This window comes from Seriola dumerili, unplaced genomic scaffold (assembly GCF_002260705.1).
Source record: "Seriola dumerili isolate Sdu_G_001 unplaced genomic scaffold, Sdu_1.0 BDQW01000138.1, whole genome shotgun sequence".
Classification (NCBI taxonomy): Eukaryota; Metazoa; Chordata; class Actinopteri; order Carangiformes; family Carangidae; genus Seriola; species Seriola dumerili.
Window position 1 is genome coordinate 13,919,538 of NW_019174393.1, and position 25,028 is coordinate 13,944,565.

At 40.2% G+C, this 25,028-nt stretch overlaps 3 protein-coding genes and 1 long non-coding RNA gene across 5 annotated transcripts in view; 2 read left to right on the forward strand and 2 right to left on the reverse strand.

The window, feature by feature from the left end:
- lrmp (lymphoid restricted membrane protein) overlaps positions 1-16,300 on the forward strand; it is a 31,000-nt gene extending 14,700 nt beyond the window's left edge. Inside the window, exons 20-38 of the mRNA XM_022749150.1 lie at positions 2,378-2,474; positions 3,180-3,315; positions 4,579-4,666; positions 7,023-7,069; positions 7,283-7,371; positions 7,510-7,691; positions 8,398-8,482; positions 8,681-8,735; positions 8,837-8,864; positions 9,199-9,339; positions 9,827-9,961; positions 10,114-10,261; positions 10,642-10,685; positions 10,789-10,857; positions 11,471-11,529; positions 11,804-11,902; positions 13,031-13,159; positions 14,753-14,907; positions 15,229-16,300. Of these exons, the coding sequence (XP_022604871.1) occupies positions 2,378-2,474; positions 3,180-3,315; positions 4,579-4,666; positions 7,023-7,069; positions 7,283-7,371; positions 7,510-7,691; positions 8,398-8,482; positions 8,681-8,735; positions 8,837-8,864; positions 9,199-9,339; positions 9,827-9,961; positions 10,114-10,261; positions 10,642-10,685; positions 10,789-10,857; positions 11,471-11,529; positions 11,804-11,902; positions 13,031-13,159; positions 14,753-14,907; positions 15,229-15,371 (1,929 nt within the window). The 3' untranslated portion in view covers positions 15,372-16,300. The remainder of the gene's footprint in view (positions 1-2,377; positions 2,475-3,179; positions 3,316-4,578; positions 4,667-7,022; positions 7,070-7,282; positions 7,372-7,509; positions 7,692-8,397; positions 8,483-8,680; positions 8,736-8,836; positions 8,865-9,198; positions 9,340-9,826; positions 9,962-10,113; positions 10,262-10,641; positions 10,686-10,788; positions 10,858-11,470; positions 11,530-11,803; positions 11,903-13,030; positions 13,160-14,752; positions 14,908-15,228) is intronic.
- A 114-nt stretch (positions 16,301-16,414) lies between these two features.
- casc1 (cancer susceptibility 1) lies at positions 16,415-22,629 on the reverse strand. The gene is made up of 17 exons (XM_022749151.1): positions 22,576-22,629; positions 22,198-22,215; positions 21,926-22,010; positions 21,597-21,685; positions 21,246-21,350; positions 20,960-21,097; positions 20,566-20,700; positions 20,284-20,387; positions 20,021-20,179; positions 19,799-19,919; positions 19,614-19,683; positions 19,180-19,349; positions 18,916-19,075; positions 18,581-18,795; positions 18,342-18,500; positions 17,161-17,274; positions 16,415-16,706 (listed from the first exon to the last, which is right to left on the reverse strand). The coding sequence occupies exons 1-17, from the start codon at positions 22,627-22,629 to the stop codon at positions 16,431-16,433; spliced, it is 2,172 nt and encodes a 723-aa protein (XP_022604872.1). The 3' UTR covers positions 16,415-16,430.
- On the reverse strand, positions 19,621-20,074 carry LOC111224713. The gene is made up of 3 exons (XR_002665236.1): positions 20,021-20,074; positions 19,799-19,919; positions 19,621-19,683 (listed from the first exon to the last, which is right to left on the reverse strand). It is a non-coding gene; the product is annotated as an uncharacterized LOC111224713 (long non-coding RNA).
- Positions 22,630-22,668: 39 nt separating the features above from the next.
- Positions 22,669-23,915, forward strand: etfrf1 (electron transfer flavoprotein regulatory factor 1). Of its 2 annotated transcripts, none has more exons than XM_022749313.1 (3): positions 22,669-22,841; positions 22,966-23,038; positions 23,136-23,915. In XM_022749313.1, the coding sequence occupies exons 1-3, from the start codon at positions 22,792-22,794 to the stop codon at positions 23,346-23,348; spliced, it is 336 nt and encodes a 111-aa protein (XP_022605034.1). In that variant the 5' UTR covers positions 22,669-22,791; the 3' UTR covers positions 23,349-23,915. The 2 variants fall into 2 exon arrangements, with proteins under 2 accessions (XP_022605034.1, XP_022605035.1); XM_022749314.1 differs by having other exon boundaries at positions 22,669-22,781.
- Positions 23,916-25,028: the final 1,113 nt, after the last annotated feature.

Consider the following 25,028-nt stretch of genomic DNA (forward strand, 5'->3'; position numbering starts at 1 on the left):
GTGATTAATGACTGACATCTTTAATTTGCATGATAATGGAGCATTCTGTAGTAAACTTTAGAAAAACCTAATCTCCTTCAAGTGCTAGGTGTAGTATTTATAAAAAGTTGAACATCATGATTCTTCTTCCCAGTGGGCTGTTGATGTTGATTGAACTAAAGTTGCATAACTAAGTAACTTAATACCAGGCCAAAATAGATGTGTAGTTATTTCCTTCTTTTTTTTTTTTTTTTATAAATATAGCCAAACTGAATGTAACTTCCAGACTTCCATGCATCGTTCAATCCCTGAAAAGCACATGCCCAAATTGATTTGTGATGGCTCAAATGTGATTATTAGAGGATAATTACATTTTTGACCTTGTGGAAGCCTGTGTGCTTTTAGCTTAGTGCAGGGATTTTAGGCATATGTAATAAGTGTAACAGAGTTTTTCCTCCAATTGTGACTTCCTGGTTTGGATTTCCTGGTTTAGAATCAAGATCCCTTTCAATTCACCAAACATTGTAATGATGGACAATCTCAAAAGAAGTTGTTGTCTGTTTTCCATTGAAAACCTAGTTGTTCACATGGATTTTTAAGCTTCTACTGCAGTTTAAGGAAAAAAACTTTTAGTTGATATACTGAAAACTATGTAGAGAAGCCAAGATGATGTTATGTTTGTTGATACCACATACCATTTTGTTGCTAATGACTAATTTCAGCTGGGCTGTACAGAGGACAAGTGACTGGCAGTTTACTGTTTTGAATTCTCACACTAACCTGGGAAATGTGGATTACGCTGACTCTCTTCCTTCCTGAACGACTACTGCTGGTCTATTGTGCTAGACACTGCAGCATTAGCTGCTCAGAGGCCAAAAGTAAATAGTTGCAGATGTACGAGGCAGTTGCCAGGGGTGACAGGTGTGTCAACTGTGTCAACAGAAAGCAGATGTGATGCTCAGCTTATTTTCCTTGATTTAGTAAAGTTTAAAAATATATTTCATTTGGCATATAGATCTTTGCTATTTTGAAAATATAACCACACATTTCCTGTGTAGTTGTGGTCATGAGTTACAGTTAGAAGGGGATTAAAATGACACTTTAAATGGCCGTGTTTGGCTGTTGTGGCACATTAACCATCCCTCCATCATGTTCTTTATACTTGAAAGTTGAAAATTTGCTTGAAACTTGCTCTTGATGAGTGATCACATCATCACAGTTCACATTTAGTCTGCCTTACATTTTTTTCACACTTATCACACTTTTTTTCACACTTTTATAGTAATGCACTTACAAGCAGTGACTCTTTTGCAAACGCTTCCTGTTAGTGTGGTCAAGGATGCTCTTACATATTAAATTTCAGAGTTTCAAATATCAGATCAGGGGAATGTCCTTGAACGCACCATCAACAAGGAGGGCTAAAAACCGTTTCAGCCACTGTGATGGACTGTCTCAAGTGTTCAGTCTCTGCAAGTTAATTTTCATAGACCTCTCAAATAATTGGGAAGCACTGACTGCATGGAAGGTAGGAATACTTAAACACTGTCTGCAGTAATGTAAAGTAACTGTGATTTGTTCTTTTTTTCATAATGTAATATGAATGCTTAATATAAAGAACTGTGCATACACTGTACTGCCATTGCCTTTCTCTCACTCTCCTACCTTAGCTTCTGCATCTGTCTCTTTTTGCCATTTGCCTACCAAATAGCTCTTCACATATTATTCACAGCCTCTCCTCACAAGCAGCAGACTGCATAGTTGAGCTGAAGCTCTGTGCTTCCTTATATAGATCAAAGGGAGAAGGACTTGCTGTTATTAGTGAAAGACTGGGTTATGCACCTGCATTTGAAGAACAATGTTTTGAATGTATTCTGCATCATATACACATGCACATGCATTGTATATACGAACCTACACTTCACATAGCTGTGATCTTTTCCAAGTCTTTCCTCACTTTCTAATCTTGGATGTTATGCATTCTTCTCACTTGCAGCCATCAGTGTTTAATTTCATGCCTGCAAGGTTTACAAGACTAATTTAAACACTTCATCATTTCTGCAGTCAGTATGAAAGTGATGTTTGCGTTTGAATTCCTATGAAGATGACAGTAATTGAGGATCTTTCCAACAACCAATCACTGATGCTTTGTGCTGTCTGTCAGCTGTTAGAGTTTATTGACTTTTTATGCAATGTCATCTCATCTGACAAACATTTGTTTCTATTGACTGACTGTGGGCTTGCTGTTTGCTACATGGTTTGTGTGTTGCTTGTTTGACCTTTTCATCCTTTTCCCTATTTGAATATTTATCTATATTTTTGTTTCTGTGTGTGTGTCTGTGTGTGTGTGTCTGTGTGTGTGTGTGTCTGTGTGTGTGTGTCTGTGTGTGTGTGTTTTCAGGAAGAGGGAACAGTGCTATTGAGCGCCCACTCACAAGCTGTCAGCATTAGACACCCAGAGGCGGATGCTCTCCCTGATCCGTCCCACTCAGAGAACAGTAAGACCTCCGCCTCTCTCTCTCTCTCTCTCTCTCTCTCTCTCTCTCTCTCTCTCTCTCTCTCTCTCTCTCTGTTATTCACTCTCTATGTGGATCACTCACTATCTTTCTGTTTCTCTTTCTTTTCTCCGTACTGTCAGCTAGTCTACAGTTCTACTGTTTTACATCTTAAAGAGTGAGTCATGTCCTGACTCACTTGGTATGCTGTTTGTTTAGAGGAGAGAAACCTTTACTAAATCTTGCAAGATAAAGGTCAAACTCTACCAAATACCACAGAATGAACATCACTTTTTTCGTTTTGTTGTTTGTTTGTTTTTATGTGATCCAGAACTGCATGGCTGTTTTAGTGTCATTTACCATCATATGAAGACGGACACAGATTTTCTTAACTTAAGTCAATTATTATTTTACTGATTTCTGCTAATTTTACTCTGGATATGCTACATGAAGTGATGTTCAAGAAAAGAAATGTTCTCAGATGTTAAGAAATGTTTTAAGATATTATTTTAACTACATTAAATATTAAAGCTAATGTATTTATTTACATGGACAGGACACTGATAATCATTAGAGAAAATTGCACCAGTTAATAACACAATAACCTGTTATCCTGCAGTGCGCCAACCATCACACTCGTGTGATACTTGACAGTGTAAAATAAAACAATGTAAAGATGAAATATTTTTCTTGTCTGACCAAATGCAGAAGTCTCTGCAGAGTGTCACTCCGATGGTGCAGCCCAAACGGTCACACCTGGTAATCCCCCTCCCACAGCACCTGAGATGGTTTCTCCTGACAGCACATCACCTGGAACAGATGAGACCATTACCAAGAGTCTGAGGTAAATGAAAAAATAAATATTGTATTTGATGTACTCGGCATATAATTAGAGTAAGGGACCGCATTTCTCCTTATGGAAATTATAAATAATATCAAATAGTGTGTTTCTGTTTTTTGCTTATTTAACAAACCTCTTACACTGCTGTCTGCCACAGTGTTTTCTTGGTACTACTACTAGGTGGCGCCAAAGTCAAGAATTTTCCATTTTATTTGCATAGTAGCTTGAATTATATAGTTATAGTTGGGTTTTATGTTTTAATTGTAGATATTTATTTGTGGTTTCAGCAAATTGCAACACATGTTTTGTTGCAGTCAAGTAGAATGTAAAAGTATAGGCAATGGAGCTGTGAAACAAAAATGTTGCCTCTGTTTCTGGAGAGAGAGAGAGAGAGAGAGAGAGAGAGAGATACAAGGGGATGTGGCTTTTTCATAGGTGACACAGCAGGTTTTACAGTAGGTCTTTCTCAATATGACCTGTGATACATTTTTGTTTCCCATGACACATCTGATATAAGTATAAGTTACTACCAAAACAGGATTTTCCAAAACCAAGAATGCAGAAAACAGATGGCAAAAAAGAGCTGGGAGTTTACCCAACAATGACAATGCACCAGGTGGTGATGTGGTTGTTTTAAAAATATTGAGAATTGCTATCTTATCTAAAGACTACTGAGATGGCTGGTTTAAATGAGAAAACGTAAACTCTAAATCAGCCTTCTATGTTTTTGCATTCCTGCTGAGTCTCTTCTCTCCAGGACAACTAAACAGGAACATTGTCCACAGACACACTTGTTGAGTTGGTGTTTGGATTGGCAAATCCCAGATAAGGGGCACAAAACAGAAGCTTCCATTGTCAGGAAACTGACATTACCACCCAACCTCATCCAGCATCCTGCCTAATTTTCATGGCAATATAAACTTTCCCTGCTGGATTTGAAGTTGATGGGTCTTATAAATGCACACAGCTGAAGTCACCATTTTACTTTTTTGTCATTTCCCTATGACTTGGTCAACATTTGCTAGTCAAATGGGTGTTTTACTTGCTATGGGAGGAGTGTGCAGGCTAATTAGTTTCAATGCCAAAATGTTTTGCATAGACACAGTCCACCTACAAAGAGACGAAGGCTGTTCCTCATCTCTCTCTCCGTTTCATATTGTAACAATTTTGGGTTATTGGATGACAAGAGAGTGTCCAAGTATAAATCAAGAATGAGAAAAAGGATGGTGCTTGACAGCTGACCTTTGACCTTTCACCTGGGGTCAGCACTCAGCCGACCAGTGTGGACCACAGAGGAGCAGAAGAGAAAGAAGGCGAGGCAGACTCAAGCACAGGAGACATGAGCCGTATTAAGGTTAGTACCAGAGGGGAAGTGTTTTATGCATGAGGGAATGCAGCTTCCTCTGTTCTCTACTCTCCACTGCTTCCTCTTTTCTGACCCCTGCTCTCTCTGTTTCTCTTTGCCACTTCATGTATGTCTTAGGTGAGAGAGAATAGGTGTGTTTTTAAAGTGTGTGTGAGGGGGGTTTTTTGGGGAGGGGTGGAGGGCAGAGTCCTCAAGGAGAGGAGAGGACAGGGATGTAAAATTAAGGGAAAGATCAGAGAATCAAGGAGGCCATCATTCTGCTGACTGCTCCAGCAAAGGGAGTAACAGGATGGTCTTTCAGCTTCCCTGAACTCTGTTGCCAAACGAGGCAAGTACAATATGATATTTCATACTAAAGTGTCAGTGTTAAAGCTTTTGGTGTCGCAAGTTTACTTTGAATTGAAATGCTTAAGATTTCAGATTTTCAGACGATGGGAAAAGAAGATACCAGTTCAGAGCAGGTCATCAATTAACAGAAGTGAAAGTGAAATGTGCACAAATTCAATTTTCAGATCTGTCATGTAGTTTGATTAAGAGACCAAATATGAGATAAAATTTAGAATATCAAACAGAGATCTTCACATTTGAGAAGCTTAAACCGGCAAAGTTTCCCTGATAAATGACTGACAAATAAATGACAAATGTGATTAGAAACAGTTATATAAAAGCAGAAGAATTTACCAAGAAGATGACAGGCATGTTCTGGAGCTTATTAGCAAAAGCCTGGACACACTGGATCTTGCTGTATTTACTGTCTGAATGGACCAATTAGCGTTTACAATGAGTTGCTTTGATGCATGGTCTATACAGTACGGTTGTTAAATGATAATTATGCCCAGCCTCACATTGGCTAGTTGTGTTTTCATGTTAGAAGGTTTTTGTTGGCTCACTTGAGTCGTGATGCTGCTTAACCACAGTCGGCTTTGTGTCCTGCTGAGAGATCAATCAGCTTGTTTTATTTAGTTTCCTACCTGCAGGTGTCCTGCAGGACTCCCACCCCTCTCACCCACTGAGAGATAGTCTGAATGGAGCTGAGAGAGACAACAAAATGCACTTTTAAACTTATAGAAGCCAGGTCAAAATGTTTTTAATAATTCTGAACAGTAACTCCTGCTTTTAATCTGCTAACAAAGATGAGTTGAGATTTTATGAACAAAAACTTTCGGATGTATTCAGATCTACAGTCTTACATGTAAATGGAAGACATTTTCAATGGAATTCTATCCATATTTATGCTGTGGGTAAAAAATAGTTTCTTATCACAGTATTATAATTTTTAAGTTATTCAGCATTAAATGGTTTTAACTCATGTTAGTCCCAGTGAGAGAAGTGATGGAGTAAAATCCAGTCATTTTCAGAAGATTTGTGTTCTCCGGTTGTAAAGATCTCACCAGGATGAATGTACTGGACGTATGTTTTGTCGCTATTGATTTTACAAAGAGATCACACATAATAAGAAGTGACAAGTAACGTCTAACATTGAGTAATGTTTGTTCAGTGGCAGTCAAACATTTGGTATTTCCGACACACCAATGACAAAAACTAAGATGATGTCCTTGAATATGATTGTGGAGGAATGAAATTTTATTATTTAGCAGAGAAAGAAGCTCGACAAGTAAATTCACAGCATTTTGGAGGACTGGATGATTTTTAACTGTAAAAGACTGTAAAGACTGTTTGTTCAAGTAAATAAACAGTGTGTTGGATACAAATCTGATACCATTTAACACTGCTTCTAGTAGTTTTAGACCCAGTTTTATTTTTGCTTCACTGTTGTTTTGGATGTAAAATGACACTGAAATCTGAAGTTGGAGTATTTAGTGAAATGGTAAGGTAGCTCTCTTCTATTTTTGAGCAGTGTCAAAACGGATATTACGTCCACTTCTTACACAATATCCTATTGCATCGCTCTGAACACTCACCTTGCTCCATTGTGTGTGTGTGTGTGTGTGTGTGTGTGCGTGCGTGCGTGCGTGCGCATGTTCACACAACTGTGTATACACACAGTCCGCCTCCACTACTTAGCACTGTGCCAATGTTAATGTGTTCTCTGAGCACCCTTCTCAGCAACACACACACTCACTCATAGAGCTGCAGGGCTCTTCATGAAGCTCCATATTATATAAGGAATCAGCCCAATCTTTCTCTTCCACACTCTGTTCAGCTTAGATTGCATCTCACTGCCATGGGACAGGTACGCTACATGTATATGATCGCATGTGTACATGTGCCTTTTAATCATTGACCATTTCTTGTAATGTGGGACAGAAAAATGTGCTGCAAGGCCACCTGTCTTTTTCTCACCCCCTCCCTCCCTTTCTTCCTTTACTGTTGTCCATCTCAGAGCCTGAGTCAGGACCAGTTGGCAGACAGATCAGCAGCGGAGGACAGGTGAGTGATTGACTATCATTTGAAACCTTTTGACCTCACAGGGTTTTCACTTCGCTTCACATCCAACAGAGTCAAAACAGAAGTGTTTTTTTCTCTGTATCAATTCTAAAAGCCACCTTTCTTTTCTTTCTTTTTTTTTCTTTTTTTTTTTGTTCCACACATTAAAGTTCAGATTTGCTTTCTGTGTAATGGTGCACTGTGTGTGTTTTCCAGCACGAGCCTGCTACCTGTGTTGGTGGAGGAGGAGGAGAGTGTGCAGGACAGCACAGCTGAGGCTTCAACAGTAGCGACCAGCATGGCAGGTAGGAAGAAAAACTATCACATGAGTGTGTATGAAGGAGACGAAGAGAGCATCTGATATTTCCAAGCTGTTTGTTTATTTATGCCTCCTCACATCTATGTGTAACTTTGACCGCCCACACACCAACTTTTCCTTCCAGGGACAGACCGGCTCAACAGCAGCGGAGCAACCACCTTATCTAACAGCAGCTCTCCTCAGTCGAGATCGTCCTTCACACATGCCAGCCAATCAGGGAGCGGCATGGGCAGCGTGACCTCTGACCCCAGCCAATCGGAGGATAACACAGCCAAAAAGGACTCCAGCAAAAATAAGAGGGAACTGGTAAGACCTGCTCTTCTCCCACTTCATTCTCCGCTGACTGTTAGATGGGTTATCCCACATATTAAAGGATTTAAAGCCATTCACTTGACTGCTGCTTTTGTGTAGAACAGATTTTTAATTTATAGTTGCCAACAAGTTTTGAAACAAATGTTGTAGTAATTGAAGGTCTGACGGGTCTTTTTTGTTTAGTTTTGATATTTATGGCACGACCAGGCAATTTTTAAGATATAATGACAGCCATGTAAATAGCCACACAATCATAAACAAAGAAAAAAACATGGGTTTTTTAGTTTTGTTTTTTTAACCCATTGATATCATTCAACATGACATTGGGACCTGAGGAGAAATGCTGTCTTTCCAGCTATGTGAGTGTGTGAGCGCGTGTGTGTGTGTGTGAGAGAGAGAGAGAGAGAAAGAGAGAGAGCATGAGGAAGGGAGAGTGCATAGTTTCATTTTGTCTCCACTCAGGACCAGATCATTCAGAATCAAGAGTCAACTTCACTGACAGCTACTTTAAATCTGCACAACTCACTTTCATTATGTAAAGACTAACTATTGAGGGAGAAGGCAGAGAAGGGAGGGAGCGAGTAAAGGAAGCAGTATGGATGTTGAGATGAATGTGAGAATGGAGGGATCGGAGGTAAAAGGAGAGCAGGAGGGGGAGAAGGAGCAGAGAGACACAGTAATGTTTGTTCGGACCCCGCAGGAGCTTTCACACGGCATGGAGGCCATCGAGGAGAACAAGGTTCAGGAGGACCAGAGTGAGACCAGCATGACCAATGGGAGGGAATGTATGTGTGATATGTTCATGTTAGACTATATTACTACACATTTAAATATTATTCACTACCTTTCTTTTGATAATAATTTGAATTTCAATTTTAAATCACTGCTTCTACAGAAAGTCATTTAAAGTCTAAATGGTGATTGCACCATTTGGTCGGGTAATGTCGTGCCATGATTCATCTGTATGTCATTTCTCTCTACAGCTGACACGTCAATGATCTCTGACACCAATGACAGCTTTAAAGAGGACAGAAACAGGTGAGGCACCAAATGATCATAATAACCCACTGTAATTTTCAAATCCATAATTATCCATGTGTGCATGTAACAAGTCCTAACTATTGTCTCTTTATCCGCAGCCTGTCACCTACTGACAAGGAGATTGAGGTTCGTATACCATTAGATCTTGAAGCTGTGCTTTTATAATAAGTAATGTAAACCATTGATTTACCAAGGACAGTGTTAAGATCACAATTTTCTGGGATTTTGTATAATTGAAAATTGATTTGAAATCAGAAATATAACTTCAAAGCAGAGTGGGAGTTGCAACTTTTCTGGCAGCACAGTAATGTTGGCTTTGACTGGGTAATATTAATCAAACATAGAACTTTTTCAAATGGCCATTAAGTCTGGCAGAATATACTGTCACATTCACAGATTGTCCAGCAATTAGCTCCAATCTAAAATGTTCAAAACTCAAGTATCTTTGTCATGTTTTCAGGCAGAGTTTCAGCGTCTGGCACTGGGCTTCAAGTGCGACATGTTCACCCTGGAAAAGAGACTCCGACTGGAAGAGAGATCACGTGACCTGGCTGAAGAGAACGTCCGCAGGGAGGTGTCCAGCTGCCAGGGTTTACTGCAGGTCAGTGTACATATGTCTGTGATTGTCCTGCTTTCTGTGGATGGAGCATTTAAGTTCTGCTCCAACATTTGTCAGCAAAAGTTTATTTTGTCAGGTGTAGTTGTATTTACATTCTCAGTGTTAAGGGTGTGGATTCTTCACTTGTTGATGATTACACACTGAATATTTGTAGTGCAGCTCTATAATTTGTTCTGCAAACCATTCCAATTTTGAATCTTTGTCTAAATGCTGAAAAACATCACAGCATGTTTTGGCTCGATTTGTTTGGCTTCATTTGGTGAAACTCATGTTTGAACAAGTTTCTGTACTTGTCCACTGCCAAAGATAGAAATAAGACTGAATTAAGCCATAAGTGTAACTGAATATGTTTGAGATGGTGAATATGAGTAGAATCATTTCTGTGTCAGGTTCAGTCATTCACTCTCTCTTGAGCTCTCTCTTTCTATATGTCTCTATAATTTTTCCCTCGACCTAACCTTCCTCCCAGGCTTTGACTCCTCTATGTGAGGATGACAACCAGTCCATGGAGATCATCCAGAGGCTCCAGAAGAACTTAGATATCCTCACCCAGTCCATGACCAGGGTGTCCAGTCGCTCTGAGATGCTTGGAGCTATTCACCAGGTGGGCATAAGAGAACCAACATGAGCTCCTGCTGTGTGATGAAAGTATTTTTATCCCTGGCTGTGACAACAACAGAACAAACTGTAATGTCTTGCGACTGAGTTTAGTTTGATTCTGATGATTCAATGGATTTTTGTGTATGTGGATGTCAGGAGAGCCGTATTGGTAAGGCTGTGGAGGTGATGATCCAGCACGTGGAGAACCTGAGGAGGATGTACACCAAGGAGCACGCTGAGCTGCTGGAACTGAGAGAGACACTCATGCAGAATGAGAGGTCGTTTGGATCACACAGTGAAAGAGGTTGGAAGTGCTGCACACAAAGACACATACTGTCTGTCGAGGTGCAACATACAGTGCAGTATGTGTTTTACAATTAGCTGTTATTTTTTGCTGATATTCAATCTCTTCAAATTGACCATTGTTATGCTAAATACTAAATAATCATTAGGCCTTCAAATGGATTATAATTTAGATTATTAAAAGTGGTACCTCCATTAACGATAGACTGATAACCAGTAAAATAAAATATTGCATCACAAGACTAATAAACCTATATCACCTAACTCTACTATATGCATGTCTTTGCTGTATATACAAACAGGGTATATGTCTACATACTGTATGTGATATATTTTTTACACACAAACCATATACCATGTAAACAGTGTTCCTCTCTCCAGATGACTTCCGTGGCAAGAAGCAGTCATCGTCACAGTACTACAAGGTGAGCTGCATTACTCAGGTTTTCTCCATGTGTTAATTATGTGCTTGTCCATTGATGAGGTGTTTTTCTGATTTTTAAAATTTTTTTTCCCCATGGATCACAGTCATCAGCCCGGCGGGTCAGCATAGCAGCTATCCCTCGCTCTGGTGCAGGCAACATGCACTTTGATATGGTGAGGGTGACACTGCCATCACATCACATTGCAACCATGACAATACCTTACTGATCCAGTCCTGAGGTTTCCCATATGTTAATTGACAGACAGCCTTTTCATTTTTTTTTCACTTTACTTAAAATTTCCAAAGTCCTGTGAAGGTTTCACAACTGCTACTTTAAAATTTTAACATGATGTTTAATCTAATCATGCTTCACTGCTAGTTGCATTCTACTTGCCAGTTGCTCCAAAGAGTAATGGAAACTTGGAAGCATATCTTTATAAACATATTAATTGCTCCCTTTATTATTATTTTGTCTCAAACTGTGTAGAAGGCAGTGTTTTTGTCACAGTTTGATGCTACATTTTCTGTTTTCTTATGAATTCAGTGCTAAACAAAATGCAGCATAGTGTAATGCAGTGCATGGAAACAAGAAATTGTCAGATTGTGGTTAAACTACAAATTTAAAGTCTCAAACCAGTGAGCCTCAACATGTAAACTGTAGGACGGATTTACATAGAGATTTTAGTTAGTTAAGCATGACAGTCAAAAATGTTTTGGTTTAAATTGTGCAAAGGAGCATTTTTGTTGACATGATCGTGACTCAAACTGTCTGATTTCCCAACACAGCCCAAAACACAAGACGGCTCAGAGGCTGAAACGGAGAGACTGACCAGGCGATCCCCATGGTAGGTATTTGTATGTTTGTTACATTTGCTCTTACATCATAATATGTCAAGTAGTCAAACAAGATTTAGTCTGTATGTGAACGGGAGTGTGGTCACAATAAAGCAAGAAATGAAACGACCTTTACTTTTTAAAGACACCGGCATTGTTTCTGGTGTGTGGGAAGCTAATGCCTGTTGTTGCATGTTTTATTCAAGCCGCAGAGGCTCCCTGTACCATGACATGAGGGTTGTTGTATATATTGTTATGCACCGTTGTGATAATGGTGGTTTCCAGGACTGTGGCAGGGAAGAGCACGGCACGCCCTCCACTAAAACGCTTTGTTAGCTCTGCGGCCTGGGTTGACACTGAAGAGCCCTCTCTCATGATGAAGGGGTAAGAAATTCCATGGAAAAGGATGCCACGTTGCCTGCGTCACACAAACTTTTTCACAGTGGACACAGATGCATAAAGATGGCAGCTTTGTGGTGTGACATCATGACTGAACTTCTGATGATGGATAATACTGGGAAGTTTTAGCGTTATAGTTCATGTTAGTTCACATTTCTCCTAATAACTTCGCAGTGTTATGTGGAATCATTTTTGCTTGAAACTGTGAAAGAAGCTCTGCTGAGAAGAGATGACTGGATTTTTTGTGAGTGAGACGATTGACTATAACAGTGTAATATGATGAAGCACAGATAAGAAAATAAATACAAGCTGAAACAAAGACCAAAACCACAAAAGTAGGCCTGATATCTCTTACGATGCCAAGTGACTATGTGGACATTGGCAGTAGTGATGTAAAGAAAGATAGTGTTGTCTTTTGAGACCAGGGAAAAGCAATGATGACATCAAACCACACGCCAGCCATCTTTAATGCATCTGGTCAAATCCTCTAGCACATTTTTCTTTGGTGTCTGTGTGAAATGTAAAGTAAGAGACGTTGTGGACTTTTTTAATGGCACCATATGCTTTCATGTTTGGACAATGAAAGTAGAATAAATTTGTTTGAGCTAAAATTGAAGCTTAAATGAAATGAATCGAGCAACGCTCTCCACATATCTGAAAGGTTGTGAAGCTGCTCCTCTCTGCCACCAGCAGGAGGAGCCGGTGGCAGAGAGGAGGAGGTCCAGCCTCAGTGAGCTGGGCAACAAACTCACCTCCCTCATTCTGCCTCTTTAGACATCAGTCCAACCAAATAGCCACTGCTAGCCTACTGAAGCACCACTTTCTGCCAGTAATTTGTATTGCTGGGCATGCATTGTTATATTGTAGAAGATGATTTCAAACGTGATTTTTATCAGGGATCTCTAAAAAACTTTGTGTACGACAGCTGAATGTAAATCAGGGAATCTTTCAGGGTGTCTACCTCTGCCTGCTTGTGTTGTCTGCGTATGCATGAAATGTACACGTGTGCATGGCATGTGCACATACAAAGAGGGTTTGGTCATGTAGCCATGCTTGTATTTGAATGTGCAAGTGAACAGTGTTTGTGAATGCCTGACCCACGCGTGCCCACAGGACGGCCTGCGACAACACCGACTGCCAGTCGGGGGACGAGCAGAAGGAGGAGCCGGTGGCAGAGAGGAGGAGGTCCAGCCTCAGTGAGCTGGGCAACAAACTCACCTCCCTCATTCTGCCCCTTAAGACGTTAGTCCAACCAAATACCCACTACTAGCCTACTGCAGCACCACTTTCTGCCAGCAAAGCTAAGAGGCTAGCTGCATAGGGGGAGAGTTCACCATTTAGCTGCACTGAGGTTCCAGTAGCTGCAAACTGAATTTTTTTATAGTATTAGATATTTTGTCATTTTATCTCACTCTTTGATGTTCAAGTCATTTCAACATTGTGTTTTTACACTGCACTGCAGGGATCACACACCTGTGACATCTTGACATCAGTGACAGATTTGAATTTTCTGTCAAACTTGGACACTGTAGGTGGTGTCCTTTTTCCTGTTCAGCCATTGTGGCTATCACAATGCTAACTGCTCAGTATCTCTACAGTTTAATGTAACTAAATGAATGTTATTTATGGTGAAGAAATTCAGTGCTTCACAGAAGTAGATCAAGCAAGAAAGAAGAAGCCGAAGTATTACTCCAAATTAACCTGTAACAGCGAGCAGCAAATCATACTTGCCTGTTAAAGTTGGGTGAGCATATGGAACCTCCTAAGTGATGAAACTCTTTGGGTCTGTCCTGGACTAGCTTCTTCTTTGATCCAGGGGCTCATCAGCTTTTAATCATGCTTACAGAGCATTTTTACTGTAAGGGCCAGAAATGAACCTTTCCTTCAGCTGTTAACTGACTTGAGATCAGTGTATGTCAACCTGTCAAATTATAATGAAAGCTTTGTGATGTCATGCATGGATCTCAAGTTCTGCACTGTGCAAAGCGTCTAACTGATAACAAACTAAGTCCGGTAAAGATGTTACCGGGCTTAGTCTCTTCATCATTTACTAACATTTTCAGCCACTTTTAAATGCAAACTGCTTCACTTGGACTATTTTATTCATGTGGGGCAACTGAGTATTTCATGCAAGCAGATCATGTGTTGTCTTGAATTTTCCTTTCCTCTTTTCCTCCCTGCACATCGCTCAGGAGTCAGGATGAACTGTTTGTTATGCTGTAAGTGTGTAGGGAGGAGAATCCAAAGTTGGAAGTGCTTGTGAATTCTCTGTCCAAAAAACAATAAATGCATGCAAAAGCCTGTATGTATCAAATAGGAGTGCCAATCAGAAGACACTTACAACATTACACTGACTCTCATAATGACTGTAAAGTGTTTTGGAGCAGCACTCCTACTGTTGACATATTCAAGGCCAAAAACTGTCTGCTGCCTTTGCCTAATCAGTCGTTGCTCACATCTACCTCTATGCCAGTAACTGTGCTACTGACAGCTTTTTTCATTATGCTGATGGTGTGAATGTTTTTGCATTACCACACTTTGAGACGGGTGGTAAAATGTGCTTCATGAAAGCCAACTTTAAACTGCACCAAGCTAATTCACTCTGCCATTCACTGCATAAGTTACCAAAAAGGAACCACAGATTTGACCAGAAAGTGCCATTTGTCAAGACAGTTCTGTGGCGACTTACTCCCATCCCGGTGTGTCATTTTTGGTAACTTATTCACTCTCTTGCTTTATCTGATACCATTTATCTTTTTTTCCCTCTGTGTCCATCCAACTGTCATGTATCATTTTCTATCTAACTTTTTATTGTTTTCCCTTGCCCTCCTCCAGTCCTAGCCCTTCCTCCAGCCCTACGTCTACAGACCCAGGAATGGCCCAGTCTCTGTCCCATAGTCTGACGTCCTCCCGAGCAGCCGCAGCAGCAGCTGTAGCCAGAGGTGGCAGGGGGCTCTGGCTTTGGTTGGCCATGGTGGTGGTGCTGGCAGGTAAACTCAGTTTGTCAGTAGTGGTCTTTTTGAGGTACATGTTTGTTTTTGTTTTTTCAATCTTACAGATAATTCCAAACTTGGATTTGACAGCAGCACAAATAAAACTTTTTTCCACAATTTTTCATACATGCTTGCATGTTTGAGTTTGATTTCATCTTTGTTTTGGTAAAAATAATTTTCTGAAGGTGTTACAGGCCTAAAAGTCTGATTAAAAATAACATACCTGCTCATTCAACATCTAAGCCGAGCACCTGCATAGATGTTTTTTTAAGTCAACATATGGGATGGTTATATGCAGTTCTTTGTCATACCCTGCAGGTCTCCTGGCACTGCTGGCCAGCCTGGTGATGCAGCCAGCAGTGGATGCTGCCCCTGTGGGGACAGGGGACTCTTGGATGACCATCCAGCAGCTGCTGTGGCCCTACGCAGGGCTCCGGCACAACGGGCAGCCCCCTGTCTAGCTCCTGTGACCTGGGATGGATGGTGTTATTGTCCATCAGCCTTCTGCAGAAATTGTCTGTGCACTGGGGTGGTGATGAGGAAAGGACGGCGCACCACTCCTGGGTGGAGGCCATTTGGATGTTTATTGGTGCCTGAAGATTCCTAAAAAAAGACTTTGACAGCACTGGCCAGTCCTCAGGGGATAGTTAACCCTATAGAGGATTTTATACATCACATCACGTTTGCTAAATTAGTTAGTCTGTGTGTGTGAATGCGTGTGTCTGTGTTTTAAGAGAAGAAGCAGTTACAGGGGGTGGCAACCAATGTTCTTCACAGTGGGCTGCTCAAAATCTTTTAACACATTATGATGCAGTTTTACTATCAGTGCTGCTGGCAACTGTCCACCTGGACCCAACACAATATGTCAAATCACTTTTTTTCAGTCATCAGAGCTGACACAAAGCTGACCAATCATGTCACAGCTTAATCAGAATGATAGAACTGTTCTACCAAGTCGTACAATGGGCCACAGTGCAGTTTTCCATTGACAAACATCATGGATAATGGCTGATTGCCACGTGGCTTTTTAAACACATTTCATGCACTTGAGGACACACGGGACTGCCAGCCTTTTTAAATGGAATTTTCCATTCCTTTCATTCCTTTCTTTTTAGTCTCTAAACACTGGTAATAAAACTTTGATTCAAAGTGTTTTGTTTTTTTTAAGTGTTTTTGAAATCTATATTTATGAGTTTGTTAGTTTTGTGTGGGGAGATGTGAATATGTTTATTTTTTGTTAAGTTATAATTCTACATTGTTACAGTCTTAACACCAAAGGGTTTTTTTTTTTTAAATGTTCCTCTAAGTTCTTGCTGTGATGGTCACCGTTTTCAACTTCATACACTTTTGTATGTTCCAAAGAAGATGCGTGAAACTTTGCACAAATAAAGTAGCCAATTCTACAATAGAAGACGTGTGTTCTTATGTGCATCCAAACATACATTTCAAATTCAGGTGTTTAAAATATATTTAATGAGTGGGTTTTCAAAAAACTGCAACCAAGTTAATTTCACACAGGTTTAAGAATACATCAGGGGTCTGGTGGCACAGAGCAGACTCTGTACTGTATCAATGAACAGATAATTGGATTCCCTAGTCCTAGCTATGCCTTCTGTGCTCATGTTGTCCTGGAGCATGTGGATGAAGGTGGAGTGAAACTCACTGCCAGGATAAAGGTCTGGAGAGAAAGCCTCACTCTTCTCTGTAATTTGTAGCTTCTGACTCCTCTGAGCACCGAGCAGGTAGAGACTCCAGGAGTTCCTAAGCACAGGAGCGGGGCCTTGGTGCTCACACACCTAGTGGTGGAAAGGGGAGAACAATAAGTGCAAACAGAAAGAAGAGAACCTTAAAATTACATTTGGTGTTTTGATTTTGGGTCTGTTCATTTAACCATGACCAGTAACTTCACTGTCTTCTAGTGAGAAACAGGTGCTCCCTGCTTGACAGCACTCAGTCGTGGCACTTTAAAGCTTCCTCCTTCCTCATTCTGAAAAGGCAATTTATCTCTGCCTTGCTTTGCCTGTAGATGTGTACATGTCAAATCTGTTTGTGTTAGTTGCACCCAGCTGGCACAGTAAACTCCCAGCTGTGGTGCAGTCCTTGTCACTGCATTGTCAACACCTAATTATTTGTCATTTGCCAGTGCAGAAGTGAATGGGATGGACCTCTGCATGTGGCTTTTGACTCCATACACGGACTGTATACTCCCTCCTCTGTCCAACACCCGTATCTATGTGTGAGTAAGAATACCTGCATGACCAGATGCTCAGCTCCACATTTGGCATTCCACTTGCTCCATGAGAAAGCACAGGCAGAGGCGAAGAGGGCCATCTGTTCGTAGGCAGCATGTTCTGTAAGTGGGTCCTGAAGAGGAGAGAAACAACTCGGCACATTTTATAATCGAGGAAAATGTAGCTAATCTTGTAATCTACTTGCATCTAAAGTATTATCAGCAAAGCTAAATCCAAAAAATAAGTAAGCTCCTCATTCTGTATAATGGTCCCTTACAGTGTAGGACTGCAACTGATTACTTTTATCAAGTTACTGATTAATCAAGTAATTGTCTCAGCTCTAATGGTGTGTACATTATTTAAGTAGTATTTTAATTATGTGGCTGGTGATGTAAATTGGTCGGTCCACCAATTTGGTCGAGACTGACATGTCTAAACAACCACTGGATGGATTTCTATTAATTTTGTGCTAACATTCATGGTCCACAGAGATAAATTGTAATGACTTTGGTGATCTGACATTTCATCCATCACCACCAAGAAGTTGATATTTTTAGTGAAATATCTCAATAACTATTGGACAGGTTGGCATGAAATTCACATCCCACTCAGTATGAATTATAGTAACTTTGACAAACCCCTTAATTTTTCAGCTAGTGCCATCATCGGGCTAATATTTTAATATGCCCAATCCTCTGATTTGTCACCAAAAACATGCAAAACTAATGACATTTGCATCAACCTCAGCCTTACTTAGTTTTGTGACAATTAGAGCGTGTTAGCATGCTAACATGCTTTACTAAGATGCATGCTTGCTAAACATCAACATGTCAATCATTGTTAGTATGTTAGCATAGTGATGTTAGCATTTAGTTAAAGTAGTAATGTGCCTGAGAACAGCCCCACAGAGCTGCTAGCATAGCTGTATACTTTTAGTCTTCTTTCTTTGAACTAAGCCATTAAAATAACTGCTCCAAATGTTGTGTAACATAAGTTGGAAGCATAAATGGCTTTGTGTGTTGCCAGCCTAAACAATGTCTCAATCTTTAAAATTATACTTGGAAGGACAGGATAACATCACTTTCTATCACTTTATACTGATATGTAGATTCACTCCAGACACTTGCAACACTGTTTTGTCCATTCTAAACAGCACTGTAGTTTTTTTATTCTGAAAGCCAAAAGGTAGAAGATGCAGACCTTGCCACAGGTGCTGACATATTTGTCAGTGTACTCATTCACAAAGACGTTGATCCCCACGTTGACCATGGCTTTCTGTAGGGCGGGGCCACTCATCCACTTTCCTAGGAGTTGAGAGGGTCCTTTCTCCTGCTCTGACTGCAACATGCACTGGTCACCCTGTAATTAAACATAACACAAACTTTATTCTTAAATTAGGAGAAATGCTGATGTGTGTACAGTAGTTTCCTGTCTCCTACCTGGATCATGATACTGAAATCAAAGAGCGCTCCGTTGACAGTGAAAACAGCAGAGTCTTGGCCCAGTGGCCTGAGTTCCCAGTTCTGGAAGGGAAGGTTGGCGTAAGTTTCCTGCATCAGCACAAAAGCTTGGAAAGATTCCATCTTGAAGGAAATCTTGGCCTCTTCCTCCTCATAGGACACATCAGTGATACCGTCCATCCTCCACTGCTTACCTGGATGAGAGACCAACTGTCATGTCAGTGACAGCACCTGATGTGCAATTTCCAATTTCATCTACAATTGCTTTTCTATGTTTGACAGTGTTACACGGTGTGTGTTCCTGTGTGTCTTACCTGCAGCATCCCAGCGAGCCACTTGGGGAGTTTCCAAGAAGACAATAGAGTCAGGGAGTGTCATAGACACTCCGACAGGGGGGCAGGTGAGAGCCTCCTTGTCATACAAGTTGGACCTCTCTGTGGGGTAGGGAAACACTTGTAGCCCTGTGTCCAACACCTATGAGGAGTGTGGTATGAGAGAAAAATAGAAAAGTGGGGTCAACTTTAGGGGTCAACAGCCGAGCCTGGTGAAAGCAGGTATGGAAACTCTTTTCTATTCACCTGTCTAATTTCCCAGCCGATGACCTGGTGCGCTTGTGGTGGGAGACAGAACACATCATAGTAGAAGACCCCACCCAGAGGTGTATACTGCATCAGGTCCACGACCTGGGCATGCTCATCACCGTCCATCATTGTGAACTGCACTGAGTGAGACCTTAAGTCCCCCTCAGCTGGGGGAGCGAAAACAGAATCATCCAAAAAAGAATAAGAATGTTTGTCTTTCTAAACTTCATTTACTCCTATGTTTACTAAAATGATTGATGTAAACAACCCTTAATCAGGATTTAAAAACATTAGTAATTAGTAGATTCAGTTGTTAAATAGTGTTATTTTATGTATCAGAAACTCTGTCAACCAGTTTGAGAGACAGCAGGTTTAGATTCTGTGTGGTGTGGCTGTCTTTACGTCAGGAAGTGTTAGATTGGGCATCTTACCACCGAGTGCCTCCATCTGTGTCTGTATCTGACTCTCTTGGCATTCTGCAGGCTGGAGACTGGCTGCACTCTGTGAGAAACATACACAATAAGAATGAAAACATCACATTGAATGTAAAAACCCAGCCCAGTCGCTCTATCTTTTGTTTTATCTTCCTCCCTTCTAACCCTCGGATGGACTGCACCTCCTCATCCACTCTTTGCTGTTGAGTCTCCTTGTCATTCTTCACCTCCTCATCTTCTTTTGTCTCCCCCTGCTCAGGTAGATCTATGTCTGCGGGAACTTCGTCACCCCCTGCAAGAGACCTGGGACCGAACAGATGGGGAAAGACAAGGTTAGTATTACCAGCATTATTATTACTGTGAAGAAAATCATAGTAATTGTAGTGTTGGCAGTAATATCACACCTGGAGCTAGGTGTGGGTATTTTCAGGTGAGCCATCCTGGCAAGCAGAGACAGGTGGTCGTAGTGTGTGTGGAGAATCCGTACAGCAATATCGCTCACAGCCAACTGCTTGGGAAGCTGAAAGCCCAGGCTGACCTCTTCAAAGTTTAATCCTTTAAACCTGAATGGTACAGTTAGAAACAGATGTTCAATCTACAGACTTTTCTTTTACTGTAACATATAACCTATACAATATGTTTGTAGTAGCTTCTACCACACACAGACCTTGGATCCTTTTTGAGGTTGGCCCACAGACATAGTGTAATGTTGTCATCTTTTACCACAGTCTGCATGTTGCCTGTTTCGGTGTCAATGCTCTCACTGGCCCTCTGTAACCAGGGAGACACACAACATAAACAACAAAAGGGGTTTGCAATATTGCTTCATATCTTGCAAAATAGGGAATCCACAGACATCATGATAAATCACCAATGTTTACATACCACTTCCTTACACTGTAGTAGTGTAGTGTAGAAGTACTGCACAATGGCAATTATAATTTTGTACCTTGAGAATCTCCTCAGAAGTGCGGTGGTGTTTAGAGTGGATCAGCTCTTGCAAATTTATGAGTGCCTCCTGGTACTTCTGGCCCTGTTGTGGATCTGTAACGTCTCTGAGCAGACCCTCCAGCTCCTCAACCAGCTATAAGGGTGAAAATGTGCATGCTTTCCGATTTGGTAACATTAGAATGCAGCAAATAATACATTTCTAGGACTCAGCTTCCCTCTTGATACCCTAGTTTTAATTATACTTTCTATGGAAGGACTATATCGGCATGTTCTCAAATGGTCTTGTTTTTAGTGTAAGGAACAATGGTAAAGTGTTTACCTCTCTATTTTTGTCCTTTGACTAATCAAGTAATTTCAAGCCACACACACACATCTAAACATAAAATACAGACCTGTAGAGCGAGGTTACATTGCTTGAGCACAGATGTGATGTTGACCTCTGGGTCATCTCTCCATAAGCTGATATATGTGTTAATATCCCGCTGTACTGCTGGGTCAGGGGTACCATCACAATGCATATACTTCTCCCACTGCACACAAAAAATATACTGTATATTTATTATCAGCCATGAGAAATCTGTTAAGATCATTTTTGGTGGTGTTGTTGTTTGTGTATCCACTTTAAAGTCTTATTTTTCTACCCTCTAACTAAATAACTCACAGACAAAAAACACACACCTTGGCTTTCTCCATAGCATCAGTTTTCCATTTGGTTACTGCAGTATGATTATTCTCCAGTAGATGGCGTAGTTCATTCAGCTCATCCTCTCTGCGCTCTCTGTCCTGTTGACAAATACATCATTGAACACTGCAACAAAAGTATGACCACTCAAGACAACAGTGAACGACTGTGTGTTTCCTGAGGAAATTACAGGACTTATCTTCAATAGATAGATAGATAGCAAACAGGGCTTGTTTGAAACAAAATTTATTCTCAAAATGAAAAAGAATCAGATGTTCCACACTCTATAGCTTAATGTATCACTGAACATGACTAACATGGCATTATATTCCACAGGGACATCTTACCTTTAATTCTAGCTTTTCCAGCTCCTTCTCCTTTCTCTCTCTTTCCAACTTTTCCAGTTCCTCTCTCTCTGCCTGTAGCCGAGCTTCCTCTGTAAAGCAAAAACATAAAGGATGTACAGAGTACCTCAGCACATATCCTAAAACTGTAGGAATCTCTTTTTATTCCTAAACAGTGACTGGTAAAACCTCAAAAATAGATTAAACAGATTGCTTTTCATCATCTTACTGTTGAATTTCATGCCACACACTGTACAGCGGATGTTTACAAGTGCTTACAACAAATACCTGTATTTTATCATTTTGCCCCAGTTAAAGGGACAGGGATTTACCTTCCTCTTGCAGCCTCCTTTCCTCCTCCTCTTGCTGTTGCTTCGCCTTCTGGGCCTTGGATGGTTTACGTCCCTTTTTGGATGACTTCAAACCAGCAAAACATTATAAATGAGTGTTTAACAGGGCAGCTCACTGGCCTATCCATACTTACTTGGAAATGGGTAGATTGTTAGGGAAAAGGGGATTGTGTACTCTGCATCTTTGACTACAGAACTGATTTGATTGATTTAGTTATAAAAGAGAGAATGTGGTGACTGCCTTTTGCTCATACCTTTTCTTTCTTGGGCGGCTATCATTCACAGGAGAAAACATGGAGAAAGAGTTAAAGAATAACATGCTTTAAGTCATAAATTCAAGGCACAGGATACAGGGTAATGTTAGAATGAAAATGAAGAAAAGACAGAGAATTTAAAATTAAAGGTATTTCTTGCTAACTCGCCTGCTAACCAGTACAGCTAACTGCAGCCTTGTTCTCACTGTCATATAAATTACTTTATTTAACTTTAGCCGTACCTTCAATATGTATATATATATATATATATATATATGTAACTATCACCTATAGTCAGCATTAAACCCTGCCTCTTAAACTATTGGTTTAAGGCCAAAAAAGGGGCAATTTATTTGAAAGAAACTGTTAAAAACTCACCATACTGAAGCTATGAAAATCTAGCGTCCAGTAACCATGGAAACATGTACGCATGCGTGGTCTTCTGTTTTTATTTACGACATAAGACGAAACGACATACGACTGAGTGTACAACTGAAATGTACACTGTAGGTAAAGGAAGGACAAAGTGAAAAGGACACGTTTTCAGTACAGCTTGAGGAAACCGACCCAGCAAAATAACGCGTGTAAATATTAATGCATTGTTTAATACAGTTGTTTGTAGAGTTTGAGGGATGTAGTATGAGGTAAATGCTAACTATCTAACTAGCTAGCTAGCTGGCTAATTCTATTGTTAGCCTGGCTGTCTGGCTTCTTTCACTCACGATCACCACGATTCTTGTTTCTGTATTACATTTCCTCTCGTTTCAGGAACGTGAAAGGACACCTCGTTCCTGACATGGCCAACCCTTTAAAGGGTGAGGTTATCAGACTTTACAAAACGGTAAGTGAATCAGTCAGTGACACGCACTTCTAGACTCGAGGGTCTGCTGTATCTTGTGCTGATAATGTGTAACAGTGTGGTTGTCCTTCTCCTTAAGCTGCTGTATCTTGGCCGAGAGTACCCCCAGGGATCAGCGTATTTCAGAGATCGCCTGAAGTCAGCCTTCATGAAGAACAAAGACGTGACAGACCCCGAGAAGGTCAAGAAGCTGGTGGCCCGAGGCGAGTTTGTCATCAAGGAACTGGAGGCCCTCTATTTCCTCAGGAAATATCGAGCCATGAAGCAGAGGTATTATGAACCAGAAAAGTAATTACACAGAGACACAGATTCAGATTATCTTTCTGAAATTAAAACGGGCAGCGTGAACACTGAGTCAAAGTGTCAATAATATTTACTACACATTACTCTGCAGAAATGACAAACCCCCGACGGTTGCCCTTACATAAATAAAATATGCTTGCCTCATAAGGGAAATGGAAGATCCATCTGCAATAAGTGCCAGAAAGTGATAATAATGTGGCTGTTACAGAATGTGCTTTGTGTTTTTTAGACACAAGTCGCATCTTAATGTCAGTGTTTTTAATCTCAAATATTGTATGTATGTTGATATCACAGGTTTTCTTCCAGAAAAGTTACTAGGCATTTCATTGGTGTTTGGATCATGACCATTGCCAAGAAGTTACAGCTAATAATAAAGAAGCAGACTTACACCTGATCTGTAATAACCTGTAGAAGCGCAGAGGAACTGACTGAACCACATTGTGAAATGTATTTTGTATTACAGTGTACATATATATATTTGTAAATACATGGTTAAATTTCTTGAAGAACGAATGTACATGACCATGTATCTATGCACTATTAAATAGAAATCAAAACAAAATTTTGCAAAACTGTACAGATGTTTTAAAACAGTGATGTCATTGTTTCTCCAATAATTTAACTCCTTTTCTTTGTTTGTTTAAAATAATTTTGTAAACATATTTGTATTTTTTACAAGAAGCGATAAACACAAGAAAGGTAAAAATTACACAACAAATAGTTAATCTTTTGAGCTCTTGCAGCTTTGACCAGTATATAGGTTTTCATATTGTTTCACTTTTTGTTTTTTGTTTTTTTATATAGGAAACATATATAAAATATAAATTGATAGTTGATATGAATATCTCAGAAATCTTGCACAGTTCTCATTGCACATCAAACAACCCCCTCCTGTGAGAACCCAACTCTAAGGTTTAGAAAATGATATACTGAGTTCTTCATAAATATAATTTTATATATAAATTCATATATAAAATATAAATTTATTCTGATAAATAAAGGTGTTATATTGAAGCCAGGATATAATAGGTTCACTATGCTGCTTCGGTGTCACAATAATCTTACACTGCATCTTAATTTGAAACCCTTCCCGGTAAATGTCATTATTTCAGCTGCAGATGTCAAATATTGCAACTAATATCAAACCAGTAGCATTTCTTTGTTCCATTTGATATGTACCTGTACTCTTACTCCCGCATTCAGTTTACGAGTCAATCAAATATCCAATTACCAGTTTTTCTTCCTGGTTCAGTTGAAGTTGTCTGTAGTGATGGAGTCACAGTCCTCAGCGGTCAGTGACAGAGGTTATACTACTACTACTGGCATTACTACACCAACCACAACATGGGCATTCTTTCCATCCAGAGGCTTACCTGGAACACATCGGTCCAGATGTCTAGGTATCAGAGCAAACTTAAAGCACATCAACCAGTCAAGAGTGCCCTCTGGCTGTGGGATCTATTTAAGCAAATGGCTGATGTAAAATTTTGGGTATTGTCTCCATGAATGGTGCTTAAATTGGTTATTTTGCCATTACAGTAGGACAATTAGATGGAAAAAAAATTGAATTAGAATATGTGCTGACTGTCATCTTAATGTCATAACAATGACCAGCACAGTTCCCAGCAGGCGGGTTGCTCTGTTGGCAGAGCCATAAAATTGAAAAATA

Coding starts and splice junctions, on each gene's coding strand:
- casc1 (XM_022749151.1), bottom strand. CDS start 22,629: ATGCGTACATGTTTCCATGGTTACTGGACGCTAGATTTTCATAGCTTC. Junction 21,686..21,925: donor AAGGAGGCTGCAAGAGGAAG/GTAAATCCCTGT, acceptor TTTGCTTTACAG/AGGAAGCTCGGCTACAGGCA. Junction 21,351..21,596: donor TGGAAAAGCTAGAATTAAAG/GTAAGATGTCCC, acceptor ATTTGTCAACAG/GACAGAGAGCGCAGAGAGGA.
- etfrf1 (XM_022749313.1), top strand. CDS start 22,792: ATGCATTGTTTAATACAGTTGTTTGTAGAGTTTGAGGGATGTAGTATG. Junction 22,842..22,965: donor TTTGAGGGATGTAGTATGAG/GTAAATGCTAAC, acceptor CTCTCGTTTCAG/GAACGTGAAAGGACACCTCG. Junction 23,039..23,135: donor TTATCAGACTTTACAAAACG/GTAAGTGAATCA, acceptor CTTCTCCTTAAG/CTGCTGTATCTTGGCCGAGA.